The following is a 25,362-nucleotide window of genomic DNA, read 5'->3' on the forward strand; positions in this document are numbered from 1 at the left end:
TTTATTACGAGTATTCCATTTATATTGTCTATTATTCAGAACCACTTTCAGTGAAATGTTTTGTCCAGTATTTTGGATATCAAAGTTATCCCAAATTCTGTTTAGACTGTTTAACTGAATTATTTAATACAATAGGACGTTAATCAGATAAGGTGATGTTTAGGCGAAATTATTATCTACACTAATATTATGAGGAAACATTTGACTTTTTTTGTTTGTATTGGATAAGCCCCAAAACCACTGGACCGATATGAAAAATGCATTTATTAGTTTTGATGAACATAAGTGGTACGAAGTTCGCGGAGTCAGCTATTATTTTAATAAAAATACTAGCGCAATTAAGAACAAAATAACAAAAACAGTTTTTTTAGTTTCCAGAGACTAACCAGAGTCTGGTCTGAATAAATCTTTAAAAAACTTTTGATTACTTTTCTAACTTTTCTAATATCTTAAACAGCTCGTGAAACAAAAAAGCTTTTATATCAATTTCATCATTTTTATTCAAAAATCTATTTTAAAAATACTTAATAACTCGTAAAGGCGCGCCATGATCAAAATTTTTAATCAAAAGCATTTTGAGACAAATTAATTTTCCAGGAAAATTTCCAATTTTGAAAAATGCTTGCGTTATTTTGGAAGAAAAAAAGATATTCTGCAAAAGAAACGTAGCAGCAAATTAAAGAAAAATAACGTCCAATGTAAGTAACAATGATAAACCATAGTTTGGCGAATGTGTATGATAAAAATGTTAAGCGATAAACGGTTTTATCAACAAGTACGCACAGTTCTAAATGCTGTTGAAATAACATCAAATCACACCAACACGATCACGTACTCCACACCAAATTCATAATCGGAGGGTACTTGAGGATATTTGTAAGGGATAACGCGAAAACTGGGGGTGTTTATGATTTTACGATCCTCTTCCATCCTCGGTATTGTAGACCGGGAGGCGGGAGACTGAAATGGTGAGTAATCGAATCATTGATTTAGTTTCTGTTTTTAAAGTAAGAATAGTAAGTAAAAGTATAGAAGAACAGTAAGTATAGTGTACTCTTATCTGTAAAATATAACCTCATAATGTGTAATTTTCATTTTCATTAATTACATCACGTTTTCATTTTCACTTAACATAAATGTTGGACTCAAAACTGTTAAAAGCTCTCATTGACTTCCCATGATGACGGTCTATGAAAACTTGCAAAAATATTAATAACACATTATGCATTTATTAATGCAAACATTGCATTTTTTAAATTTAATTTTTGATCTTTCATGTTGGTTCGAAGACGATAGTGAGTTTTCGATTTTCCTTAGGTGCACAAAAGTTTCTCTCACAAAATACAAGCTACATTACTTCTCCGACGCCCGGTCTAGAATCGTACAATAACGATAAACCGTTACGACCTTCTCTGTGTACGAAAAAATTGTCGTGAACACGTCCCAGCGTGAAGGATACGGGCTAATGATATTTTTACCTTAATAACGGGAACATGTGATGCTGACGTGTTAAGAGAAATACGCCAGGATACGAAAGTGTCGCGCTTTGCCGTAATTGATTCATTTTGATGACGTATACTTTTAATATAAATGATAATGGGGCGTGGAAAGTGTGAATGCTTCTTTAGTAATATTGGTAGAGGGCATTTTGCGGATACTGTATTTGATGATGACTGGTTTTGGTAATAGGAACTAAAACCTGCCAAAAAACGGGGTTCTTGAATTAATTTGGGGTGACAGTTTTGGAAGCATAAAATTTTTGGAGATAGTTGAGAAGGATATTTTTGAGGCGTGAAACCCTACCCCTCCTACCTCTAGTTTCGTTATCATGCCGTGACAATCACGAAGTTTTTTTTGTGTGACAACAAGTGACACTTTTTTATGAAAACAAAAAATCACCCAGCAAATAACAATAGAGGCGCTTAGATGTCATTCCTGCTACTCCTTTCAACTACTATCTCTTAATAAGCTACAAGAACTCACAGATTTGCTATTTTGGCTATCAATAAACATGCAAACGTTGAGTATGTCCTGCAATGTGGTAGCCAAAAAATTGTCTCGTCAAAGCATACAAATGACTCGACGGAAACAAAATGTATTACAAACTTCACAATATTGTTCCAACTCTATATCACTTTTTGCTTGTCGGGTGTGAAATAATACACAGTGGAGACATATTTATACGTCCGAGCTTCCCGTCAGCACCCACTTTGAATATTATACAGCACCTAGAGTTTAGTAGTTCATGAAACAGTACAACAAACTACATGGTCATTTTTCATACGATAGTTGCAGGTGTTGTAGGAAATAAGTTGAATTTCAAATAGAACCTGTGTAATGAAGTAGAGTGGCGCCTCGGATGATGTCGCATGTAGAAATAAAAGAGCTAACTTAGTACCAATTCCATGAAACAAAAGACAAGTGGGTTGATTTGAGCTTGCAACGCACTAACTAGGAGCTATTAATAACAATAAGCTTAGCTAAGAATAGCTTAAACGATGTAAACATTCCCAGAAGTTAAGCGCGATTTTAAGTTCTAATAAGTTAAATGCGTCTCCAGATCGACAACTATCCTTTTGCACCTTGCAAACCCGTATTGGCCGTATTTAAAACATCGCCGCGTCTCCTAGATGACGTAGGGCGTGCGTCATATATGTACGAACTTTTGTAGACAGGCTGCGTTGAATTGCGTGCTGAGCAGTCATGAATGAACACGTGATAATGAAAAATAAATGAAAGCAAATGTTTACTTACTCACTGCTTCATCAAATCACGTAAAACAACGCGTCGAGCTAGCCATAACACAGATTTATCAGAGTTTACTTGCTCATTGGTTCAACGAATCACGACTACAAAGATTATCTGCTTTAACTACTAATCACACGCAACATGGTCAACAAAATACAACGACACAGTGTAGCATGTTATTTGCTTCATCAAATCACGTCAAAGCTAGTCACTTAAAAGATTATCAGATTTTACTATATCAAACGCAGCATGGGCAAACAAAATGCAACCGCATAGAGAGTTGTAGCATTCTATAACTCCAGGGGGACATAAAAGAGGTTGGGGAAAAAATGTTTTGCGTTGGCACACGTCGCTCGCATTGTGGATTGTGTGCTTAGCTTGAGTGTCGGCGTTTTAATAAACGTTTCATTTCTTACTGTGACGTCTATGACTGGCAGCTTTCGTGGGGTTGGTAAGACAAGGATTTTTTTCTAACTTACCTTCTTTTAACTTGAAAAAACAAACGGTTTCGCATATTCCAGAATGATCTAGATTAATGCTATGACGCCGATGTTCATCCCTAGATGCCTTAATTAATATTAAAAAAACATACATTCGTTTCACTTTTAATGTTATTAAAAACATAAAAACCTAACCTAGTAAAAATCACGATGAAGTTTCAGTGGTTTTGATGTGTTACTAAAAATAAAAAGTGTAAGTTCTAAAAAAGACTACACTATTTTCGGAACGGTAATAAACAATTCATAAACATGAAAAAGGCATATTTACTTTGACTGTATAATAGGTGCAATTAAAACGATCAAACTTGTTGTCAAAGCCATCGTCAAACCTAAGCAATGCCTCGAAAAGTCAAACTTACTTTGTAAAGCCCTATTATCGGTATCTGTCCCTTGTTTACAAAATTAAAAGCTTGACAAGTTTCTGTAAGCTACTATTGTATTCTTTAGTTTATCTTTTCTCACTTTTCTCGTTAGTAAATACGCAGAAATTTTTATAAGGAGCAAAACTACTCGAAATTTGTGACTCGTTTGAACTACATATTATTATATGCAACTAAACTCAGTGTGACTCAGTGTTTTGAAAAAAAAAATGTAGCGCACCAATACGCGAGCTTTCAAATAATTGCAACATTTAGCAATGTAGACTTTAGCAATAAGTAATAACAGCGATTATCGACTTGTCTCATAAGGTCATGAAAATATAAACGGTTCTGTATGACCCCGAGTGGGCGCGGGGCGAGCGGTCGCGATTCCGAACTCGCTCAGTCTCGCGTCTGCCGCCGTCGAGGATGGACGTGTGTTGTGCGCTCTGACAGCACCGATATTACGTGTCTCTAGTGCGTTACCATACAACTCGGACCCAAAGTATGTAATTCAAGGTGTGACTGTGTTTGGAATATCCGGGAGTCTGTGATAAGTGATGGAACTGTTATTTTGAAACTTATGAGGATGTATGTCTTATTGGCGATACTCAGCTTACTTGTGAAAGGTAATTAGTTTTTTTATGTAAATGGAAGTAATTTTTGGAAACAAAATATGAATGTTCAGATCATCTGCTAGAGTAAAAGGGACCGACGCGAAATGCATTTAAGTAGGGTCCCACGTTGGGCGCCAATATCCGCGTAGTTCGTACCATTGCGACTATATCCGAAATGGAAAGGAGATGTCAAATTAAATTACATTTTGTATACAGAATACAAATGCGGTATGTAAAATCTTTGTGGAAACATTGTGAGTTTGGAATTCTGAACTACGTTAGCGTTAATAATTTCGATCGAATACTGCAGTATTTGAAAGCATACCAAATGTCGAAACAGTGTATTTACTGTTACATACTGGATTTGTTATAGTCAATAGGTGTAATTATTGGTTTTCCACGTAAAGCAAATTGTACGTTTGCTGTCTGTGTATTTAGCGTTAGAGTAATTACAGTGGATGATTAAAACAAATAGGTCACTTTGATTATATCCTCTTTCTATTTAAACTATATTTACTTCAATGTTTCATAGAAACATATTATTAATTTTCTATAATTTTTTTTCACGTTGAACAGGGTCCAATCTTTGAGTATCTTTTACGAAATCTTTTCAATCATTTTTCAATAGAACTTTACGAATAAAGTTTTCGTAAAAGCCTGTTAGCAGAAGCATTATTTAGATGTTTTAATGTGTAAACGAAAAAGTTAATAATGTCTGTTTGATTCTTCGAATGAGAAAGTTTTGGTAACAAACTTACTGTTACTTGACTTTATGAGGGGAACTCTGATCTAATATTGCTAATGTATAAGGGCGCTATTTATTTTTCGATAGTGACTGAGTTTCTTGCTTTAACGCTTTATTGTCCTGAAGCAGTTGTAGGGTTAATACTGGGACGTGTAATAGTGCTTTTTTAAAGCCTATTTGCAGAAATACATGAGTTTTTATGAGTTTTTTATGTGTTTTCCTCCGGATAATCTATAATATAAAAATGAATCTCAAAATGTGTTGTTACGCGTATAACTCAACAACACGTGGACCAATCTTACCAATTCTTTTTTTTAAATGTTCGTTGAAGTCGCAAGGAAATTGAATATGTCCGAGTCAATTTTTTTTCGTTCTTCGTTGTCACATTTTACTTATTCTGTCGATGCCATTCGTACAGTTAACAGGCACATCATACTATAATCTTATCTTATAATTACTCGTACACTTTCGTTGTAAAAATAACCTTTATTTCAACAACATAAGATGCCACAGTATTTAGCTTTATGTACTGCTGTACATTAAATCTAGAATTCGAAATATTATAGGTAAGTGGATTTCAAGTTTCCAACGCTCGTTGCAGAAATTGCTGAACGATTTTCCTAGAATATCGTATTTAGGAATTCGTATATGAATTTGTGCTGTTTTATGCGATTTAGAATTTGAGCGCTTTAAAAATACGAACCATAGTCTTGATAAGATTGAAGATTTTAACTTAGTACTTTAGACCAAGCATCGAGTTACATAATTCTTACTAATGCTACTACTGATAAATAATATCCTACTTCCTACTAATATTATAAATGCGAAAGTCTGGATGTCTGGATGTCAGATCTAAAAATCATACAGAAGTATTTTGTTGTCATATTTCGAACCCGCGACCTTTGAGTCGATAAACCACTGCGCCATAATGTCAAATCGATTAAAATAATAAAGTTGAATGCAACTGTACGTATCAATATTTACTTTTATCTGTTACTTCTTCAACGTAAACTTCGATGAATGAATGGAAAGTGCTTCCCCCAAATTTGGTTAGGGAAAGTGCTTCCCCCAAATTTGGTTGTCACAGAAATCTGAGGGCACGGCAGTGCCCCCACCAAGTCGAGCAAAAAAGCGGCACGGCCGTACCATCCTTTTCTCGAAGCAATTCAGGCCATTTTCGACCCCCTGTATCATCGTTGTGGATAAAACTAGAAGACTGAATTTTCAGTATCCATGCAGGCATTGTAAAGACACGGTATATTTCAAATTTCATTCAATTTGAACCAGTAGTTTAAGAATTATAACGGGTCAAAGTTTCTTAATTTTGTCACTCACTGACTGACTGACTGACTCACCGATCATCAAAATTCTAAGGCACTTCTAGCAGACCTAGAAGCTTCAAATTTGGAATATAAGTAGTGTTTGGTGTATGAATCAAGGAAAAACTAAAATATTTGGGGGCACGGTAGTGCAACCGCTAAGTCTAGCAAAATTTTTCAATTTCGGTCCAGTTTTATAAATATTTAACTACTTACCTAAATAAGTTTGTAATATCATATAAATTAAATATAAAGGCACACGGTAGTGTCCCCGCCAAGTCGAGTAACATTTTTCAATTTCGGTCCAGTTTTCAGCTCCAGAACCGGAAAAGAGAAAACGGAAGGCTACCTACAAAAATAAGAAAATTTCATAAGTCAGAGAGAGGACTTTAAGAAAATTCGTTGCTGGTTAGTTAAACATACAATAAGTAGAAGGTACCGAAAAGGAAAAAAGTAGAACTGTTTACAAAATACAATAAGTTAAAATTTTATAAAAAAAATAAAACCGACTCCAAAAAACCTACACTAAAAAAAAGTAGAAAAATAATTACTAATTACCTACTTATTTATTAGGACGAATTATTAATGTTTATGTAGGTATACCATGATTGATACTTCTGGAGTCGGTGCCAAGATTATGAAACATGTAAAGTTTGCCTGCACCGACTCCAAAAGTATCAATCATGGTATACCTACATAAATATTAATAATTCGTCCTAATAAATAAGTAGGTAATTAGTAATTATTTTTCTACTTTTTTTTAGTGTAGGTTTTTTGGAGTCGGTTTTATTTTTTTTATAAAATTTTAACTTATTTCTTGCTTTTCAACCGACTTCAAAAAAGGAGGAGGTTCTCAATTCGACCCGTATGTTTTTTTTTTTTTTTCTATGTTTGTTACGCGATAACTCCGCCAATTATGAACCGATTTGAACAAATCTTTTTTCGGCGTATAGGTAATACCTCAAGGGTGGTCCCATTCAAATTTAATAATAAAAAAAACAACCCCCTAGGGTGGAAAATTGGGGATGTACTTTTTTATACGCAATATCTCCGCCGATTATAAACCAATTTGAACGATTATTTTTTTTGTTGAATAGGTATTATCAAAAGGGTGGTTTCATGCGAATTTGAAGAAAATATTTCACCCCCAAGGGTTGAAAATTGGGGATGAACTTTTTTATACGCAATATCTCCGCCGATCATGAACCAATTTGAACGATTATTTTTTTGTTGAATAGGTATTATCAAAAGGGTGGTTTCATGCGAATTTGAAGAAAAACTGGTCATGGTAGGTACAACTCCTTAATGCTTAGGAGTTGTAGGATAATTGAGAATGTTACTAGGTATGCAAAATCACTTGAAACCTATATTACAGTTAAGCTTTTACATTTACAAATACATTAGTTTTTATTTCATTCAAAAATACCCAGTAGTTATGATTTTATAGGCATTCAAAGTTCGCTTAAATATTGAGTCCCGCCGACGGTCACGTGACCCCGCGTGACGTACATTCACAGTGTCCGCTCACTAGAAAACGGATATAAACATACTTAAATACATTTTTTTTTTTGTAAATACAAACTTATTATAATTAACACCCAGACCTATCACAGAAATTAAAATTGAACCAAACCCAAACTTGATGCGATTGTGTCGTTTTATTGCGAATTACCTTCCAGCTTCATCATTAGACCCTGATTACTATATAGAATTAAAATACTCATTAATACAAAACGAACGAGCCCAAACTCGATGCATTTAACTCGTTTTATTATAGAGTTCCTATGGCCACCTTCCAGCTCCATCATCAGATCAGCTTCATGTCATCATAATATTGCATGGTCATCCAAATCACATGTGTTTGCGAAATTTCAACTTAATCGGTTGCCTGGAAGTGGGTCTTAATTCAGCTTGCAAGATTCCACCCATACAAATATGAGCCAGTCACTGTAATATGACGTCACGCGCATAAAATGGCAGGACGGCCGCCGCCCGCACTTTTAAAATTCAATATCTTGGAAACTAATTGACGTATCGAAATAATTCTTTCACGTGTATTTTTTATTTTTAACAGAGAATACAGAAAGCTAAAAAACAAAATTAGTGAACATTCTTCATTCTTTAAATATTATAAGTACATACTGCCTACCTTCAGTGGTAACATCAAGGTAATAATTAGTTAACTAAAAAGCAAGAAATAAGTAAAATTTTATTAAAAAAAATAAAACCGACTCCAAAAAACCTACACTAAAAAGTAGAAAAATAATTACTAATTACCTACTTATTTATTAGGACGAATTATTAATATTTATGTAGGTATACCATGATTGATACTTTTGGAGTCGGTGCAGGCAAACTTTACATGTTTCATAATCTTGGCACCGACTCCAGAAGTATCAATCATGGTATACCTACATAAATATTAATAATTCGTCCTAATAAATAAGTAGGTAATTAGTAATTATTTTTCTACTTTTTAGTGTAGGTTTTTTGGAGTCGGTTTTATTTTTTTTAATAAAATTTTACTTATTAGTTAACTAATTATTACCTTGATGTTACCACTGAAGGTAGGCAGTACATTGAGACCATATTCTTCATATCTAGTGTAAAATAATATTCCCTACAAAATACAGGTTACCATATAGGAAACCTAAAAAGACCTTAAACCGTCAGCCCACCTTAAAAACATGAAAGAATACAACTGTGGGTCTATTTGTACTTATAATATTTAAAGAATTATCCTACAACTCCTAAGCATTAAGGAGTTGTACCTACCATGACCAGTTTTTCTTCAAATTCGCATGAAACCACCCTTTTGATAATACCTATTCAACAAAAAAATAATCGTTCAAATTGGTTCAAAATCGGCGGAGATATTGCGTATAAAAAAGTTCATCCCCAATTTTCCACCCTTGGGGGTGAAATATTTTCTTCAAATTCGCATGAAACCACCCTTTTGATAATACCTATTCAACAAAAAAAATAATCGTTCAAATTGGTTTATAACCGGCAGAGATATTGCGTATAAAAAAGTTCATCCCCATTTTTCTACCCTTGGGGGTTGTTTTTTTATTATTAAATTTAAATGGGACCACCCTTGAGGTATTACCTATACGCCGAAAAAAGATTTGTTCAAATCGGTTCATAATTGGCGGAGTTATCGCGTAACAAACATAGAAAAAAAAAAACATACGGGTCGAATTGAGAACCTCCTCCTTTTTTTGAAGTCGGTTGAAAAGAAATGAGATCCCATCAAAAACAATACTTGTCAAAAAAACCAAGTTTCGCAACTCAGTTGTTCTACGGTAAAAAGTTGTGAGATCCATGTAATACCAAGTCCAGGTAAATAAATACATATATTGACTTGGCCATCGCATGAAAACACGTGTAAATTAAATTATTTAGTAATATTTACTTGAACCGCGTAAATAGCAATTTTATTTATTCTACCAATGGTCCGTGACCCTCACTCGGCATGGGGCACACTGAAAACCAGCGCCGTGGCCTTCGTCACCGTGGGCCACGGTATATGCTGAGTGGGTCCCGTCCCGTTGCAGTAGGCATCTTGTTGGTGAATGGGTAGCAATGCTCAGTTTACTCTTGTTTTTATTTTATTTTTTTCTTCTTCCATTATTATGTGCCACTGTCATGTCTATGTAATTGCCTGTATTTGTGTGATGACCATTGTAATAAATGTATCTTTATTTCTTTCTAAATTGGTAACGATTTAACCAAACTACGAGTATGTAAATGAATACAGATACAAACTTATTGAATAATAAGTCCCTTTGTGGAAGGTTTCAGCGCTAACGGTTGAATAAAAAAGTCTTTAAATAAACCTAACTTTGTTTATCAGTTCAATTTCCACGGGTCCACTATACAACTGATCACCATACGATTTGCATGAATTCCGTTATAAAACAATTTTACGGGTTGAGTTTTAAACTCGAATATTTATTTAGTTTTGCAAAAATATAATATTAGTAAGAGCTCTATGGTGAAATCGTTTGGAATTTTTAGGTTGGTTCAAACATCAAAATGTATACAAATACCAATATCCAGTAAGGTGTTACGACGGAAAAATGCTGCTTAAAGATATAAATAAGATGAAGTAAGAATGAAGTAGATGATAGGACTAATGTTTGTTACTCCTTCACGCGAAAACTGCTGGATGGATTTCTATAAAACCAAAGTCTGTAGTTACTGTAAATATACATCGTACACCGGACAGAATATTTAAGGTGTAGTTAGGCTACATTTTATTGAAAGTTTGCGTGAACAGAGCCGCAGGCAAAAGCTGGCAATACAATTGGGTGTTCAGCATAATACGCAATTGTTCTGTTCTACCTTTATATTTATTTTTATATTATCACTAACGATGGCAAGGTTATCAAAAAAAGGTTAATAAAAACAATAACAATCATTTAAACAATCCTGGATCAGACGTCAACACATGTTAGGATTTGTAATATACATAAGAAGAGCTATTTTGCAATAAATGTTGTCTCCATTCTTATAATACTTATTCATTGATAGGTATGTTTAAAGATAAAGTTTACGAACGTAATAAATTATAATAATTTAATTTTGTTAACTCATAATCTGATTTTCAATCTTTCTTATATTCAAGTCGTGTTGCTAATTTTTAGGACTCAGTTGCTAAAATTTGAAATCTACGTGCTACGTCAAGCTGCATTAACAAACAAAAATTTTTTTTACAATTTTATTCAAGTCCTGTTGCTAATTTTTGGGACTCATTTGCTAAAATTAACACCATGATTGTAATTTACATGCTACGTCAAGCTGCATTAGCCAACTTAAAGCAGAACAGATTCTTGAAGCAAGTAATAAGAGACGACTTGCGAATTCACAAAGGAATAAACTTGTAAGTGCACTTAACCTCTAACACGTAGTGATGTTCAAGACTCGACGCGTCGAGTCCTATTTTTGAAGACTCGAGGTGGAATGGCAAGACTCAGTGAGCTCGGCAGGCTCGGTGCCCCGAGCTTAGCCGAGCTGTAAGCTCTCTGAGCCATGCCTCGAGGCTTTAACAGAGCTCGAGCCTTCAAAAGAGCTCGAACCTTCAAAAGAGCTCAAACCTTCGAAAAAAAAAACATCACCTACATTGATTTTTATTATAAGATTTTTTAAATTTACTTATATTTTATTATGTTAGGAAAAGTTATAATTCTAATTGTATGTTGTCATTATTTGATTTGTGTCCTTTTGTGAAAAACGTTTTTCAAATATATATTTTATTGTAGGTATCAGTATTCCTGCAGTTTTATTAAATAGAACGATCTTAACACAAAAGTTAACAGGGCTTTCAAAAAGGCTCGAGCTCTGCGAAAGACTCCAAGCTTCATACAAACGAGGCGAGCCCCGAAAAGGCTCGAACTCTAAAAAAGACTTCCGAGTCGTCGAGCTTCATACAAACGAGGCGAGCCCTGTAAACGACTCTGAGCTCTCGGCAAAAGGACTCGGAAGCCTCGAGCCTTGTACGTACATCACTACTAACACGACCTCTATAAAACGTAACGTTGATCTACTAATGTGTCCGGCACAAGAGCCATAATTAACCAACTTTAAAGCAGTTACCTTCGTGACGTCTCGGTAGCAAGTCAGAGTTGAGAGTACAGATTAAACAGTACAAGTTTGTTGGGTTAACAAGTTTTCGTGCCCGTGTTACTCGCAAATGATTGTTCTGAAGTCCGGTTACCTTAACCGCTAGGGAAATAAACGGCAATATTATCTACCTTTGTTAACATCTTGAAGAGCGAATGTAAATTATTAATGGAAGTAACTTTAGTCCTACCTTTGTAAGGTGATGAAAGGCGGTGAAAAAGTAAAAAAGTTTCGTTGTATACCTACTTTAATATAAGACATTTTTATGGAAATACCTACCTTTTTGTAAATATCTGTTGGGATGTATTTTTTCCTTCTTTAGGAATAAAATAAATCGCTAGTTGATCGTCTTAAGGCCGGGTAACAGAGAAAATGGCGAAAATGAGGTTTTCATTTTTCATTTTTGAGGTACTAAACAGTAAAATAAAAGGCTAAGATTTTTTTTGGGCATAGTTGAGGATATTTTCTAGGGCTATTAACGGATGGAAACACGATTTGATGAAGTTGACTCGATAGAATAAATTCCCAAAGTTACCTCTATTCGTTTTCTAATTATGGTTTTATTTTTAAAATAAGCGATTTGAGATTCTGAATCTTTTACTAAACTAAAGTTCAGAAATAACTTGAGGGCTTTTAACGGATGAAATTTTTATATTGCGTCTTATTTAGTTACTATGTTAAAAAATGTGGAAAAATCGCCCATGACGGCTTGGACAATCTCAATCAGTCGCGCGGTGGCGCTTACGGAGGACGGACGCGTGCCAGTTTTTTGGCCGTGACAGTTCTCGATTTGTCAATATTTTTGACAATGATGACTTTGATGAGTCACAGTATAATAATACCAGTGTTACTGGAGAAAGCTAAAATTTTTGATAATTAAGAATTCTGAATTTTGTCTACCTATTGAAATTTAAATCGTTGGCATCCTTTTAAACTAAGACTCTACTCATGATACATTCCTCAAATATGAGACAAAACCAATGAGTTAAAATTACATTTTAATAGTACCTACATACAATCGTCTTCACTCTTTAGAAGAGCACACTGACACAAATAAATAATAAAAAATTAGGTCAGTGGGTCAAATATAGGGGCAGCTGCACGTCACTGAAAGACAATTCTGTTTACTCGGCATCTGGGCTGGAGAACATGAATCCTTGCTTACAGATGCAGATGTAAATAGAGTTATAATTGGACAAATTTTACATGAAATGTTTAACAGAACTCAGTTAAAAGACACATACATGGAATACCAATAAGGTTGCGGAGGGAAAGCTACCTATTATAAACTAGCGGCCGCCCGCGACTTCGTTCGCGTGGACCTCGTTTTACCCCCGTTAGATATGATGTTTTACCTCATTTTACCCACGTTTCACGGTTTCCCCCGAATGAATATTTACGAACGTCATACCGTAGTTTGTCCAGTGCTGTAGATTTTAACCAATGACGATAGATGGCGCTTTTAGACACGTCTTATTTATTTATTGAAATTTATTTGCCACATATCGTCATAATGTTAATCTGGGTTATAAACAATAATACTGTAAAGTTTCAACAAAATCCGTTCAGTAGTTTATGCGTGAAAGAGTAACAAACATCCAGACATCCAGACATCATGACATCCAGACATCCAAACTTTCGCCTTTATAATATTAGTAGGATATTTCACAATCCAAACTAATATTTACTATTTAGCATTTACTTACAGTAAATATCAGTTTGGATCGTGAAATATTTAAAATAAAAAAAAGAATAAAACAAAATAGGGTTTCAAATCACCTATCTATAATCTAATATTATAAAGAGATAAAGTTTGTGTGTTTGTATATTTGTTAAATTGTAAGGGGTAATCTCGGGATCTACTGAACTGATTTTAAAAAATCTTTCACCAATAGAAAGCCACATTATATCTGAGTGTAATAGGTTATATAAAAACCAAAAAATTCCACGCGGGCGAAGCGGCGGGCGGAAAGCTAGTTTATTTATAATTATGTAAGAGCATAATTATTAAAGTCGAAGTCAAACATTCTTTATTTGTGTGGACCTATATTAACGAGAGATTACAAGAGATTACAAGGCGTCAAATATTTCAAGAAAAAAATTAAAAACTATTATAAAGCTAAATTTTGCTCTCATGGAGCCTTTACCTACTCTGACAAATTAAGACTCAGAGAAGAAACTAATAATAAAACTATTTAACTGTCCTGCAATGAAAAGCTTGATCGGGTACAACACCTCAAGTTATTTCAGAACTTGATTTCATTAAAAGACTCCGAATATCAAATCGCTTAGGTATCTAAAGTCAAACGATTCTGAAATGTCAAGTGGACTAATGAATAACCCATTAAGATAGTAGCGCCCTCCTGTCAATTACATACCTAGAACGATAGAGTTTTGAACAACTAATAAAAATGCTTTGTCCTAAATGACTGACGGATATCGTAGAGACCTGAAAGTTGGAAGGTGTGTTCTTTTTATGACGTAGGCATCTCATAAGAAAAGATTTTCCGAAATGGGGTCATGAAATGAAGGGGGTGAAAAAAGGGGGCAAAGTTTGTATGGGACAAAGTGATTCCTTGGTTCAATCTACTTGAAATTTAGTTTAACAATACCTTAATATAATTCATGAAAGACGTGTGGAACGGGTAGAAAGTAATTTTGGCAGTCATTTTCTTCGAAGTTGATATCAATACTACTTAGTGCCTTTGATTTAATTACTTTTTATTTTTACAAGTGTTTGAAAACTCCATTTCAGATTGTGTTCAATGTCAAGTGAAATCTCAAATTGAAATGTATCAATCTCAATGAGGAGACTCTGTATTTATTCCTAGAATTCCCCAAACACCGTCAAATTACCCTTTCGAATTCAAGACAGTGCAGTTTCCCATCAGTCTGCTTCGTAATGACTATAAACAAAGCTCAAAGTCAAACTCTAGGGACCTCTGCTTAAACTCCCATGAGTGCACAGAGGTACGCAGGTAACCGCGTGTGATGCTCATAGCAATTTTCGATAGGTACAGAACCCCGTACATACGTCATACATATTATAGAAAGAAAACACCCAGACCAATACAAACAAATATGTTTCTGCAATTTTAGTATGATATTTTTATTTATTAATGAACAAAGAGACTAAACAAAATTGATGCGTACCTATACTGATTAATGTTATTAACCACATGCAAAGCTTCGTGAATTGCAACAACTATAATTAAATTTATTATCCAAGCTCTAAATAATCGCTACTAAGAGTAACTTATCATAAAAAAAAATCCAATCGCTCAAGCTCCCAAGGGCCTACCGATAGGTCGGGTGACGTAATCTTGAAATTCTTTAAGCCGGCGCAGAACTTCCAGAAGGTTGGGCGACGCCACGGCCACTTTGAACCGTGTTTACTTCTGCAGTTATATTTTATATTTATTCGATTCTAGAATATATTCCCAAAAAGTCTGAAAGGTGTTTTAATTTGTATCACTTGGATATGATTTGTATTAGAAAGTGTTGTGAGTGTGACGCTTGAAGGGAAGGAAGTCAACCTAACCTAACCAACTGCGTATTTCTATACTGTGTAGCTGGAAATTATGGCGGGAGCTCTTTGACGCGCTGTTTTCGGCGAAGAATTGCGCGCGCAGATTTTGACAGCGCGAAATACCTACTTTAGAAGAAATACCAAGCCTTAATACAAAAGAAAATTTAGGCTCCTCCCTTCTCACTCTCTTGCTCTCTATGCTATTGTAAAGACTCGTAAAAATTTGCTTTAAAAGTACTTACACGTTTATATTATGTATGTTTGAAGTCATTATCTTTAACGCTGTAGGTATATTTCTATGTATAGATGAATAACGTCAAAATAGTTCATTGATTACACAAACTTTTGAACAATGTCCCCACAAGAACAACATTCTGGCCTTTCCAATATTGTAGTTGTCTATGTTACAGTCAAAACTCAAATTCGGTCAAAACTAATTTTGACAGATTTTTTTTTCCAGTCAGAAATGGTTTTGATAAAAGGCATTAGACAAAACCCATTCTAGATGATGTCCTAATAACCAATCATAACTTTGTGTGAAATTTGACTGATTGGTAAAATTTTAAATCAGGCGAACCACTTTTGCTGATTTTTGGCAGTCAAAAGTGATTGTGACTGACGTGACGTCCTTGGTCAAAATGACTTTTGACTAGAAAAATCGGGCAAAAGTGGTTTTCACCTAGCTAGAGCATCAGTCAAAACCCCTTTTGCAGTAAAAAGTGGTTTTGACTGATCATGAGTTTTGACTGTAACATCTATAACGACTTGCTATAAGCTTAACTGGATGGAAACTATGGTAGATAGATAGGTAAACTTCTGTTACTGAGTTTCAGTAAGGTGCGACCCTAGCGTGTATTTCAATAACATTTAAACTATTAATAATTCGCTCGAGTACTTCACTTGAAAGGTGGTTCAGCAGGAATAACTTCAATATAGAAATTGTATAGTAGACTATTTGAGTGTATGTGCAATATAGTTATATGCTTGTTTTATTGTTTTAAGTATTTAACGCAGCAGTTGCTAAATATAGTGTTTATTGAGGCATGTAGGCGTGAAACAATCAGAAGTATTCCATTAAAACTTATAACAACCTACAAGATATAATAATATTGTAAGGAAATTTTCAAAGCATCCTCACACGGTTCTAAATAAGCCAATTTTAAGCTCCAATTGAAAGATCGAGAGTAAAAAGTAATAAGTAATAAAGTCTTTACTGTGTATGAACAAAGGTTACAAGGTTTCTTTAAATAGGTTACAGGCATCTCTTAGTTCTACCTTTTCAGGCGTATACACTATACATTATTATAACATTACAATTTATTTATATTGCAAATATTGTTGTACACTATAGAAACATTTATCAATAAGCCATTTTTTCAGTACAGTTTTATACTCTTTAAAATCATCTGGCAATTTATTATAAACTAGCTGACCCGGCGAACTTTGTCCCGCCTTAATGGCAATAAATAAGCAGACTTTTTTTTTAATTTCGAACGGGATAAAAAGTATCCTATGTCTTTCTCCTGGCTCTAAACTACCTCCCTGACAATTTTCAGCTAAATCGGTTCAGCCGTTCTTGAGTTATAAGTGGTGTAACTAACACGACTTTCTTTTATATATATAGATAGATGATGATGCACATTATTAAAGTATTATTAGATACAAGTGTTAATTTAGACTGAGGTTTGTATAGTTTATTTTTATACATCGAGCGAAGATTATGTTTAGAGACTTGACAATTTTGTTCAAATAGGTCATTATGTTGATACACAAATAGACATATATCAAAAATATATAAACTGGGCAGTGAAAGTAAGTTATAGCGTCTAAAGAAAGGTCTACATGAATCTATTTGCCTAAGGCCAAATATGGCGCGAATACACTTCTTTTGTAAAATAAATACCCTATCTTTATTGACAGAATTTCCCTATTATCATAATTTCGTATCTTAAACAAGAATTTACGTAGCCGTTGTAAGCGGTAAGTGCAGCCTCTATCGATACAATCTGACTGATGCGAAAGAGGGCAAATACAAATTTATTTAATTTGGAGCATAATTTTCACTTATGTGCTGTTTCCAATCGCAGAAGCAGTCCATTGTAATCCCAAAAAATTTAGTACTTGTAGCTGTTTCTATAACTTTGCCATTAAAATTAATATTAAGCTTATGACGTTTTTAATTTGTTTAAATAACTACCAAATTGAAGGTACTTAGTTTTTTCAATATTTACATTTAAATTATTACAACTTAACCATTCTATTACTTCATACAAGGCAGTGTTTATATTATTTTCATAATACTTTACATTTTTGTTTTTATCTCCCTTAATTATGACAGTTGTATCGTCTGCAAATAAAATACACTCATGCGACAAATATTAGGCAAATCATTAATATATAAGAGGAACAATAGTGGACCCAGAATGCTACCTTGAGGGACACCAAATTTATTGACCTTAAAAGTAGATTTGTACTTTTCTAAACATTTGGTCTTAGGACAGGATCTCTGGATTTCCACACATTGTTCTCTATGTGATAAGTAGGTAGTTCTTAATCCAATCATAACATGATCCCCGAATTCCATATTTATAGAGTTATATCAACGCATAAGCTTGAATCAAGTTTTTAGAATCGTACCATGCGTATACCTTAAATTCACAAGAGAGAGTATCGATTTTATGGTGATAATGGGATTTGATTTGGAATGAGATGGTCTAGGACGCGCGCACGATAAACTGTTATCAATGCATTCTATCGATTTTACGCAATCATTATCATCTCAGCTATAGGACGTCCACACCGTCCACTGCTGAACATAGGCCTCCCCCAATGCTTCCCATGTTGCCCGGTTGGTAGCGGCCTGCGTTCAGCGCTTTCTTGCTACCTTTATGATGTCGTCCGTCCACCTTGTGGGTGGACGTTCCACGCTGCGTTTTCCGGCACACGGCCTCTACTCCAGAACCTTGCTGCTCCTGCTGATTTTTCGCAATAAGCTAATTTAATTAATTAATAAGCTAATTTAATTTTTTCAAAGCGTTCCAATTTCTCATACATTTGCCAGCTAAAATCCTCAAAAAGATTTTATCCCGGTGCGCATTTTAGAGGCAGGAGATCCTTTTGTAGATCGCAATAATGATACATTCCAGTGTCAATTGAGTTCTTTTTCACAATCCCGGTAAAAACATGTTACGTAATTTAAATGAAGTCTTCATAAGTGACAGAAGGTGAATGTGGTTCTCATTATATTCAGCTGTTCTCGTACCCCTTTGAGGCGGGAGCTTACATCTGTTTTTACGGGGTCAACCTTGACGTATAGCACTGCGTATCAACAGTCTAGTATGATAATGTCATGTGCCTTTGTATGGTCGTTGGAACTTGTTAGTTTTATTTATGTGTACAATACGTAGAAGTAGTTGAAAGTTATGAAAATAAAATTTACGTTTTTATGTTTTTTTCATCGTGTTTAAATAAATGACGTCACAGCAAGGGTGAAAGCTTTTATAAGCCGCCATTGGGGTCTGGCGAGACTGAATGAACCAACTTAACATTCATGTTCATTTTCATCCTGTATCTGGAAACAAATAGACCCAAGTGTATCCAAAAGCTCTTGACTCGAGAGAAACCATCTGTCTAACTCGTATAAGCATTCTATTTTTGAAATGAATGTATTGGTATAATTAAATTACATAATATTGATTAACAAATTATCAATATTTTAGCTATAAAGTAATTGCTAACACAAAGGGAATTACAAACTTATCTATTATGTAATAACTTCTATCTTTGGAATCATACACACATATCACTTAAATGGAAAGAAAAAAGATCTATAAAGGCAGAGTTGCCTCATTCATACAATAGTATTAACAAGGAAAATGCGAGGTGAAATCCAATATTCAGGTATCCATTAACCAAATATTACGTTCTTCGGAAGCATAATATTATTACCATCGATTGACTGTGAATACTAAATCGTACAGTACAGTGGGAGGTTTTAGTTAAATCAATGTTATGTGTGCTATTTAAGTGAAATATGGACCATAAGCGCAGTTTTAAGTACCTACTGGATAAAGTTAATAGTCATAGTAAAATTGAATAGATAACTCTTAAATTAGAATAATATTGCACTGCAAAGATTTTTTTTTAATTTATTTGGGTAAAAAAACAGTATTGAAGTACAAGTAGTAAATAAATAGTAATAATATACCAAAATTATCTAATTTCAACACCAGCATCATTTACCACAGCTTAGATAAAACAATTAATTAAACTTTTGTTGAAAGCGGTCGTATTAAACACTTAATACGTAGATACAGGGGGTAGCACATCGAAGGAGACACTGTGGCATTTTCTGCGGTTGTCTAAATGCCACTTTGGAGCAAAAATAGCATAGCAAGAAGACTACTATTCCTTCTAAATAATGCGTCGTAAAGTTGTCGAAAATACTTAAAATACTTTTCATTAAGTAAACATGGAAGCAAAATCACTATAAAGATCCAGGTTGGATTTGTGGGACAGGCCGATCGATCGAAATGACTGTTTCAAAAACCATTGTAGAGATAATTTATTACAAATAACTTTTTGTAGTAAAATTATACACAGAGAAATGAGTAGTAGTCTACTCATTTCTCTGTGTATAATTTTTTTATATCGATTTTTTAAATCTTTGAGTATACTCGCTCGTATGTAAAGCCTTGATCACACCTACCGAGTAGACGGGCGATACAGTACAATGATACTAGGCCGAGAGAGTTGGGTGAGTCGTCGAGTAGCTGACTCGCCAAAAAACTCGGCTGAGCGCACTCGGCGTAATGTTCATACACACCGAGTACTCGGCCGAGAGCACTGTCTCGCCCGTTTGCTCGGAACGTGTGATCAAGGCATAAGAGTATTATAGTCAGTCAGTCACATTTATTAAACAATTTTTTTACAATCTTTTTTTTTGTTCCAGAATCTCTACTACTAAGAATAGTGCGAGTGTCAGTGCCCACATACAGGGTGAGAGGTCAGCCTACACAGCTAGAATGCGACTACGAGCTGGGCTCAGACAACCTGTATTCAGTGAAATGGTACCGAGATAACGAAGAATTCTACCGGTATATGCCCAAGTACGACCCGCCGAAGCACGCCTACAAGTTAGAAGGGATCAAAGTCGATGTAAGTTAACACTAATTTATTTAAAGTACCTAATAATAAGGCAGGTAATATCCACTTAAAAAGTATTCATCATTCTCTTGACGACCAATGTCCATTTGTCACTGATAGACGAATACAGTTTCATACTAAGTTGAACAACAATAAAGTATACGTAGGTGTACGAAATTAATAAGAAAAAGCTAGAAAATTGTAGTTTCTAACATTAATTAAATAACAAAACTTTAAAAATAAATAACAAAACTTTATTCTTAGGTAAGATACAGCTAAATATTTATAACGACGAAGGCACGTTACACACAACTTTTATTCATTTATCATCTAAAATAATGACTCGTGTTACATTTTCTACATAAAAATAGCTCTCAGTATTGTTTAACTTACTTTTTGAAATACCATTTGCATCTGAATATTGTATAAAATTGACTTTGGAAAGAGCATTACCATTATTCAGAAGTCGAAACGTAATGGCTTTTTTAATTTCATTTGCTACATTGTTGAGACCCTAACATATTTCATCGTGGAATAAGTGACTTTTATCATGATCAAGTAAAGCTTGTCGGAGTTTATCCATTAAAAATAATTACGCCTATTGTATCTACCATCCCGAGTCGTTTGCGCGATGAAAGCTAGAGTATTTTAACTTTCCCATTATGATAATTTCGAGTTTAAAAATGCCGGTCCATTTGAAATTCGAATACAAGGCTACAGAAAATATTTTAACACAAATGGTCTGCTATTATGCAATCTGATAGAAGGGAGAACATTATCAAATAACTCGAAAGGTTTCTTGAATTTTCGTTCTCTAAAAGAGGTTGTATGGTTCAGTTATCTATTCCGAACACAATAGGGGATGTCGTTCGAAAAGTACTGACAAAAGATCGGGGATGGGAAATGAGCGGAAAGCCAGACAATCCATACGAGCACTCGACTATTCTACTGCGCGTTTTGCGCACACAATATACAGATAGCACCCGTAGCAATCACAGACAGACAAAGTAATAGACTCATAATTTAAGTTCGACTTTGAGTTTGTCTCTTGAATTGACAGTTTCCGAGAAACAAGATATAGTTAAATAAGTTTTCTAACTCAATTTGATCGTGCGAGTTAAAACTTATTTATTTGTTGTGGCATTATTTTCAAACAAATAACTGGATAAATTGACTTGTGGTAGAATAATTTGAATAGTTGTACGCTTTTAATTATAGAGGCGTATTTGGAATTAATTCACGTTAAAATAATTTCTGTTCATGTTAGTTTAATAGTTCTGAAAATATCACAAGAGAAGTTTTAATCGATTCTAATTAACTAAAGATCCAACTACCTATCCTAATCCAATAACCAATTCAATACTAATTCCTCCCATAGTATTTTTGGTGTGGCTATACAAGCTAAAATAGCTTGACCTAGCAATACATCGAGACAGCATATTGGCTGTTTAGTCCAGTCATTATAGTAAGTTCACCTCGGAATTCGAGATACCCAGCTGTAAGTCTGTAAATACGTGTATATTCACACCCTAAAAGTTGTCTCAAAACCTACATATGGTAGGGTGTAAGCAACTATTAAATTTCAAGGTCAACGGTCACAAAAAACGGTTTTTTGCGCTTTTTTTAGAAATATCTCATTTCCTGTGGGTTTTTTGCTATTTGTATTTATTATCAATATTGTAGAATACTAAATTCTCTACAAATTTTGTTTAAAAATTTTTTTTATACGGTGAACCGTTTTCGAGATAGAGGGCGGAGAGCGCGCGGTCACTGCATCACTTCAGGTCAACTTAAGCGGTTTAGGTTTTTCATACAAAAGGATTTTCCCGCTAATTCCCGTGGGAATTTCGGTAATTACTTGTTGTAAATAAGCTTTACCTAAGTTTACTAAGGTACCTACATGCCAAATTTCAAGCGTCTAACTTCCGTTAAGCGTTTAGATTTTTCATACAAAAGGATTTTCCCGCTAATTCCTGTTCCCGTAGGAATTCCTAAGTAAACTATAACCTGCCCAGGTGTATGAAGAATAATTGTACCAAGTTTCGTTAAAATCCGTCGAGTAGTTTTTGTTTCTATAAGGAACATACAGACGGACAGAATTCTATACCTGAAATATATTTTCAAAATAACTATCAGGGGGTGATTAGTGATCGATACTGATGCCAAAAATGCAATCAGTAAAATTTTTGTCTGTCTGTCTGTCCGTCTGTATGTTCCTTATAGAAACAAAAACTACTCGACGGATTTTAACGAAACTTGGTACAATTTTATTATTCTTCATACACCTGGGCAGGTTATAGTTTACTTAGGAAATCCCACGGGAACAGGAATTAGCGGGAAAATCCTTTTGTATGAAAAATCTAAACGCTTAATGGAAGTTAGACGCTTGAAATTTGGCATGTAGGTACCTTAGTAAACTTAGGTAAAGCTTATTTACAACAAGTAATTACCGAAATTCCCACGGGAATTAGCGGGAAAATCCTTTTGTATGAAAAACCTAAACCGCTTAAGTTGACCTGAAGTGATGCAGTGACCGCGCGCTCTCCGCCCTCTATCTCGAAAACGGTTCACCGTATAAAAAAAATTTTTAAACAAAATTTGTAGAGAATTTAGTATTCTACAATATTGATAATAAATACAAATAGCAAAAAACCCATAGGAAATGAGATATTTCCAAAAAAAGCGCAAAAAACCGATTTTTGTGACCTTTGACCTTAAAATTTAATAGTTGCTTACACCCTACCATATGTAGGTTTTGAGACAACTTTTAGGGTGTCAATATACAAGTATTTACAGACTTACAGCTGGGTATCTCTAATTCCGAGATTCTTACCTAATTTAAGCTTAAATGACTGGACTAGTTTCTGAGAAGTGGCGAAAGAAACTCATTCCTTGTCAGCCGTTCATTTGTTTCAGAAATCGAATAAGGTATATGGCCCAGAACAGACGGTTGAAACGCAACTGCAACGAAAGTGCAACTGCTAGTTACTTTTGAGTTGCATCTAAGTTTCTGCCATAGCGTCCGTTGAGAGACCACACATGACGCGACCAGTTTGAAACTTTCAGTTTCAGTTTCATTCATCAGAATCATCACAAAGTTGCAGTTTCGTTGCAGTTGCGTTTCACCGTCTGTTCTGGGCCTAATTGTTAATTTCTTTGCAGCTACAAAAGTCAGATGACCGGAGAGTGGTGCTCCACCCAGTGATGCTGAAGTCCAGTGGGCTGTATAGATGCGAAGTGTCGGCAGAAGCGCCGAGTTTCGCATCGGGATCAGACGAAGGCAGGATGGAAGTTTTATGTAAGTCTTTACTCATAGTACGCTCAAATATTGTATTTATAATGCAGTACTATGCATGACCTTGGGGGAGGTCTTTGACCAGCAGTGGACGTCATTTGATCACAATCAAACCTGATGTGAGATTCAGTCTAGGATGGTACATACCAGTTTAGTAAATGTCTATTCCCTCTCACCTTGAACAGACTCGGATAATTGCGCAGCAGCGAATTCCAGTGCCTAGTTGTTCGCATTCTAAAAAATCTTCAAATGCTGTTGGGAATAATTAATAAAAGATGTCATACAAAACCTGCAACATAAAAATTAATTTTGTAGACACTAGGGATACTACTCTTTTTGTGATATGTTAAAGAGAACTATAGATAGGTCCCATTGAAGTTATTTTGCTGTAGAAGTCCAATACCCCAGGGTTTCCGTGAGCATTATTGCGAAATTGCGAAAATACGGACATCCTTTTAAATCCCTCTTTGTATATTTCACATTCAAGCAAGTATTTTATACATTTTGACATAACACTATTCCAGTAAACCGAGGATTTATCCACGTTCCTCACTGCGGCTCGTTTACAATATACTCGCATTGCACTCATAAACTACGGGATTCATGGACATTTTAAATCCCCTGAAAATGAAACGCCATTTTTGTCTATTTGCTCCAAAAATACAGGCCGAAGTCCCGGCGATCCAATATATTCGGATCCTTTATCCCTTATCAAGGTAATCGGGTCCACGAAGCGAGTTTTGTTCTTGACTGAATTTTAATGTGCCGCTATGGGGACCCTGCTGATAATGTCTTTAATAAGGAAACATGCGCTCGGAAAGTATTGCCGCTTTAAAGAATTTTTGAGAAAAGTATTCTTTGGGGCTAAACTTAATATCGTGAAGCTGAAGTGTTTGTTTATTTCTTTTTGGTTGAACGCGCTTATTTCAGGAACTACTGGTTTGAACTGAAATATTATCATCACTCTCCATCACGTGCAATGCAGGCCAAGAGCTTCATTCACATTTATGGGGCACACTGAAAACCAGCGTCGTGGCTTCCCTCACCGGGGGCCACGGCATATGCTGAGTGGGGTCCCATTGCGATGGGCATCGCTGTGCGACAGGGTGGCACTGCTTAGTTTATTCATTCATTCATTGTATGTTTTATGTCACCTCTTGTCTTATTTGCTTTTTTTTTTTCATTTTACCTCTTTTGTCTTTTGTGATGTCCATGGCAATAAATGTTTCTTTCTTTCTTTCTTTCTTTCATTCCTCGTTGCGAAAAAACATTTAGGCTGAGTTGCACCACCTAACTTTGACCGTAACTATAACGATAACCAATGTATTTTGTATGGAGTTTGACAGATTTTTGACGTTTGTCAAAGTTAAAGTAAGATGGTGCAACCCAGCCTAAATTGAGTTAAATTTATCGAGGAAGGTAGGCTATGACCAATAGGAGCAGAGTCAATGAAAAATGTTACAAAAACTAAGAAAACTGT

The 25,362-nt window shown here is 34.8% G+C and overlaps 1 protein-coding gene across 1 annotated transcript in view; it reads left to right on the forward strand.

The window, feature by feature from the left end:
* Positions 1-4,030: 4,030 nt before the first annotated feature.
* The window catches only part of LOC135088599 (uncharacterized), a 37,274-nt gene continuing 15,942 nt past the window's right edge, over positions 4,031-25,362 (forward strand). Inside the window, exons 1-3 of the mRNA XM_063983505.1 lie at positions 4,031-4,236; positions 20,394-20,599; positions 23,750-23,885. Of these exons, the coding sequence (XP_063839575.1) occupies positions 4,191-4,236; positions 20,394-20,599; positions 23,750-23,885 (388 nt within the window). The 5' untranslated portion in view covers positions 4,031-4,190. The remainder of the gene's footprint in view (positions 4,237-20,393; positions 20,600-23,749; positions 23,886-25,362) is intronic.

Source organism: Ostrinia nubilalis, chromosome 4 (assembly GCF_963855985.1).
Source record: "Ostrinia nubilalis chromosome 4, ilOstNubi1.1, whole genome shotgun sequence".
In the NCBI taxonomy this organism is placed as follows: Eukaryota; Metazoa; Arthropoda; class Insecta; order Lepidoptera; family Crambidae; genus Ostrinia; species Ostrinia nubilalis.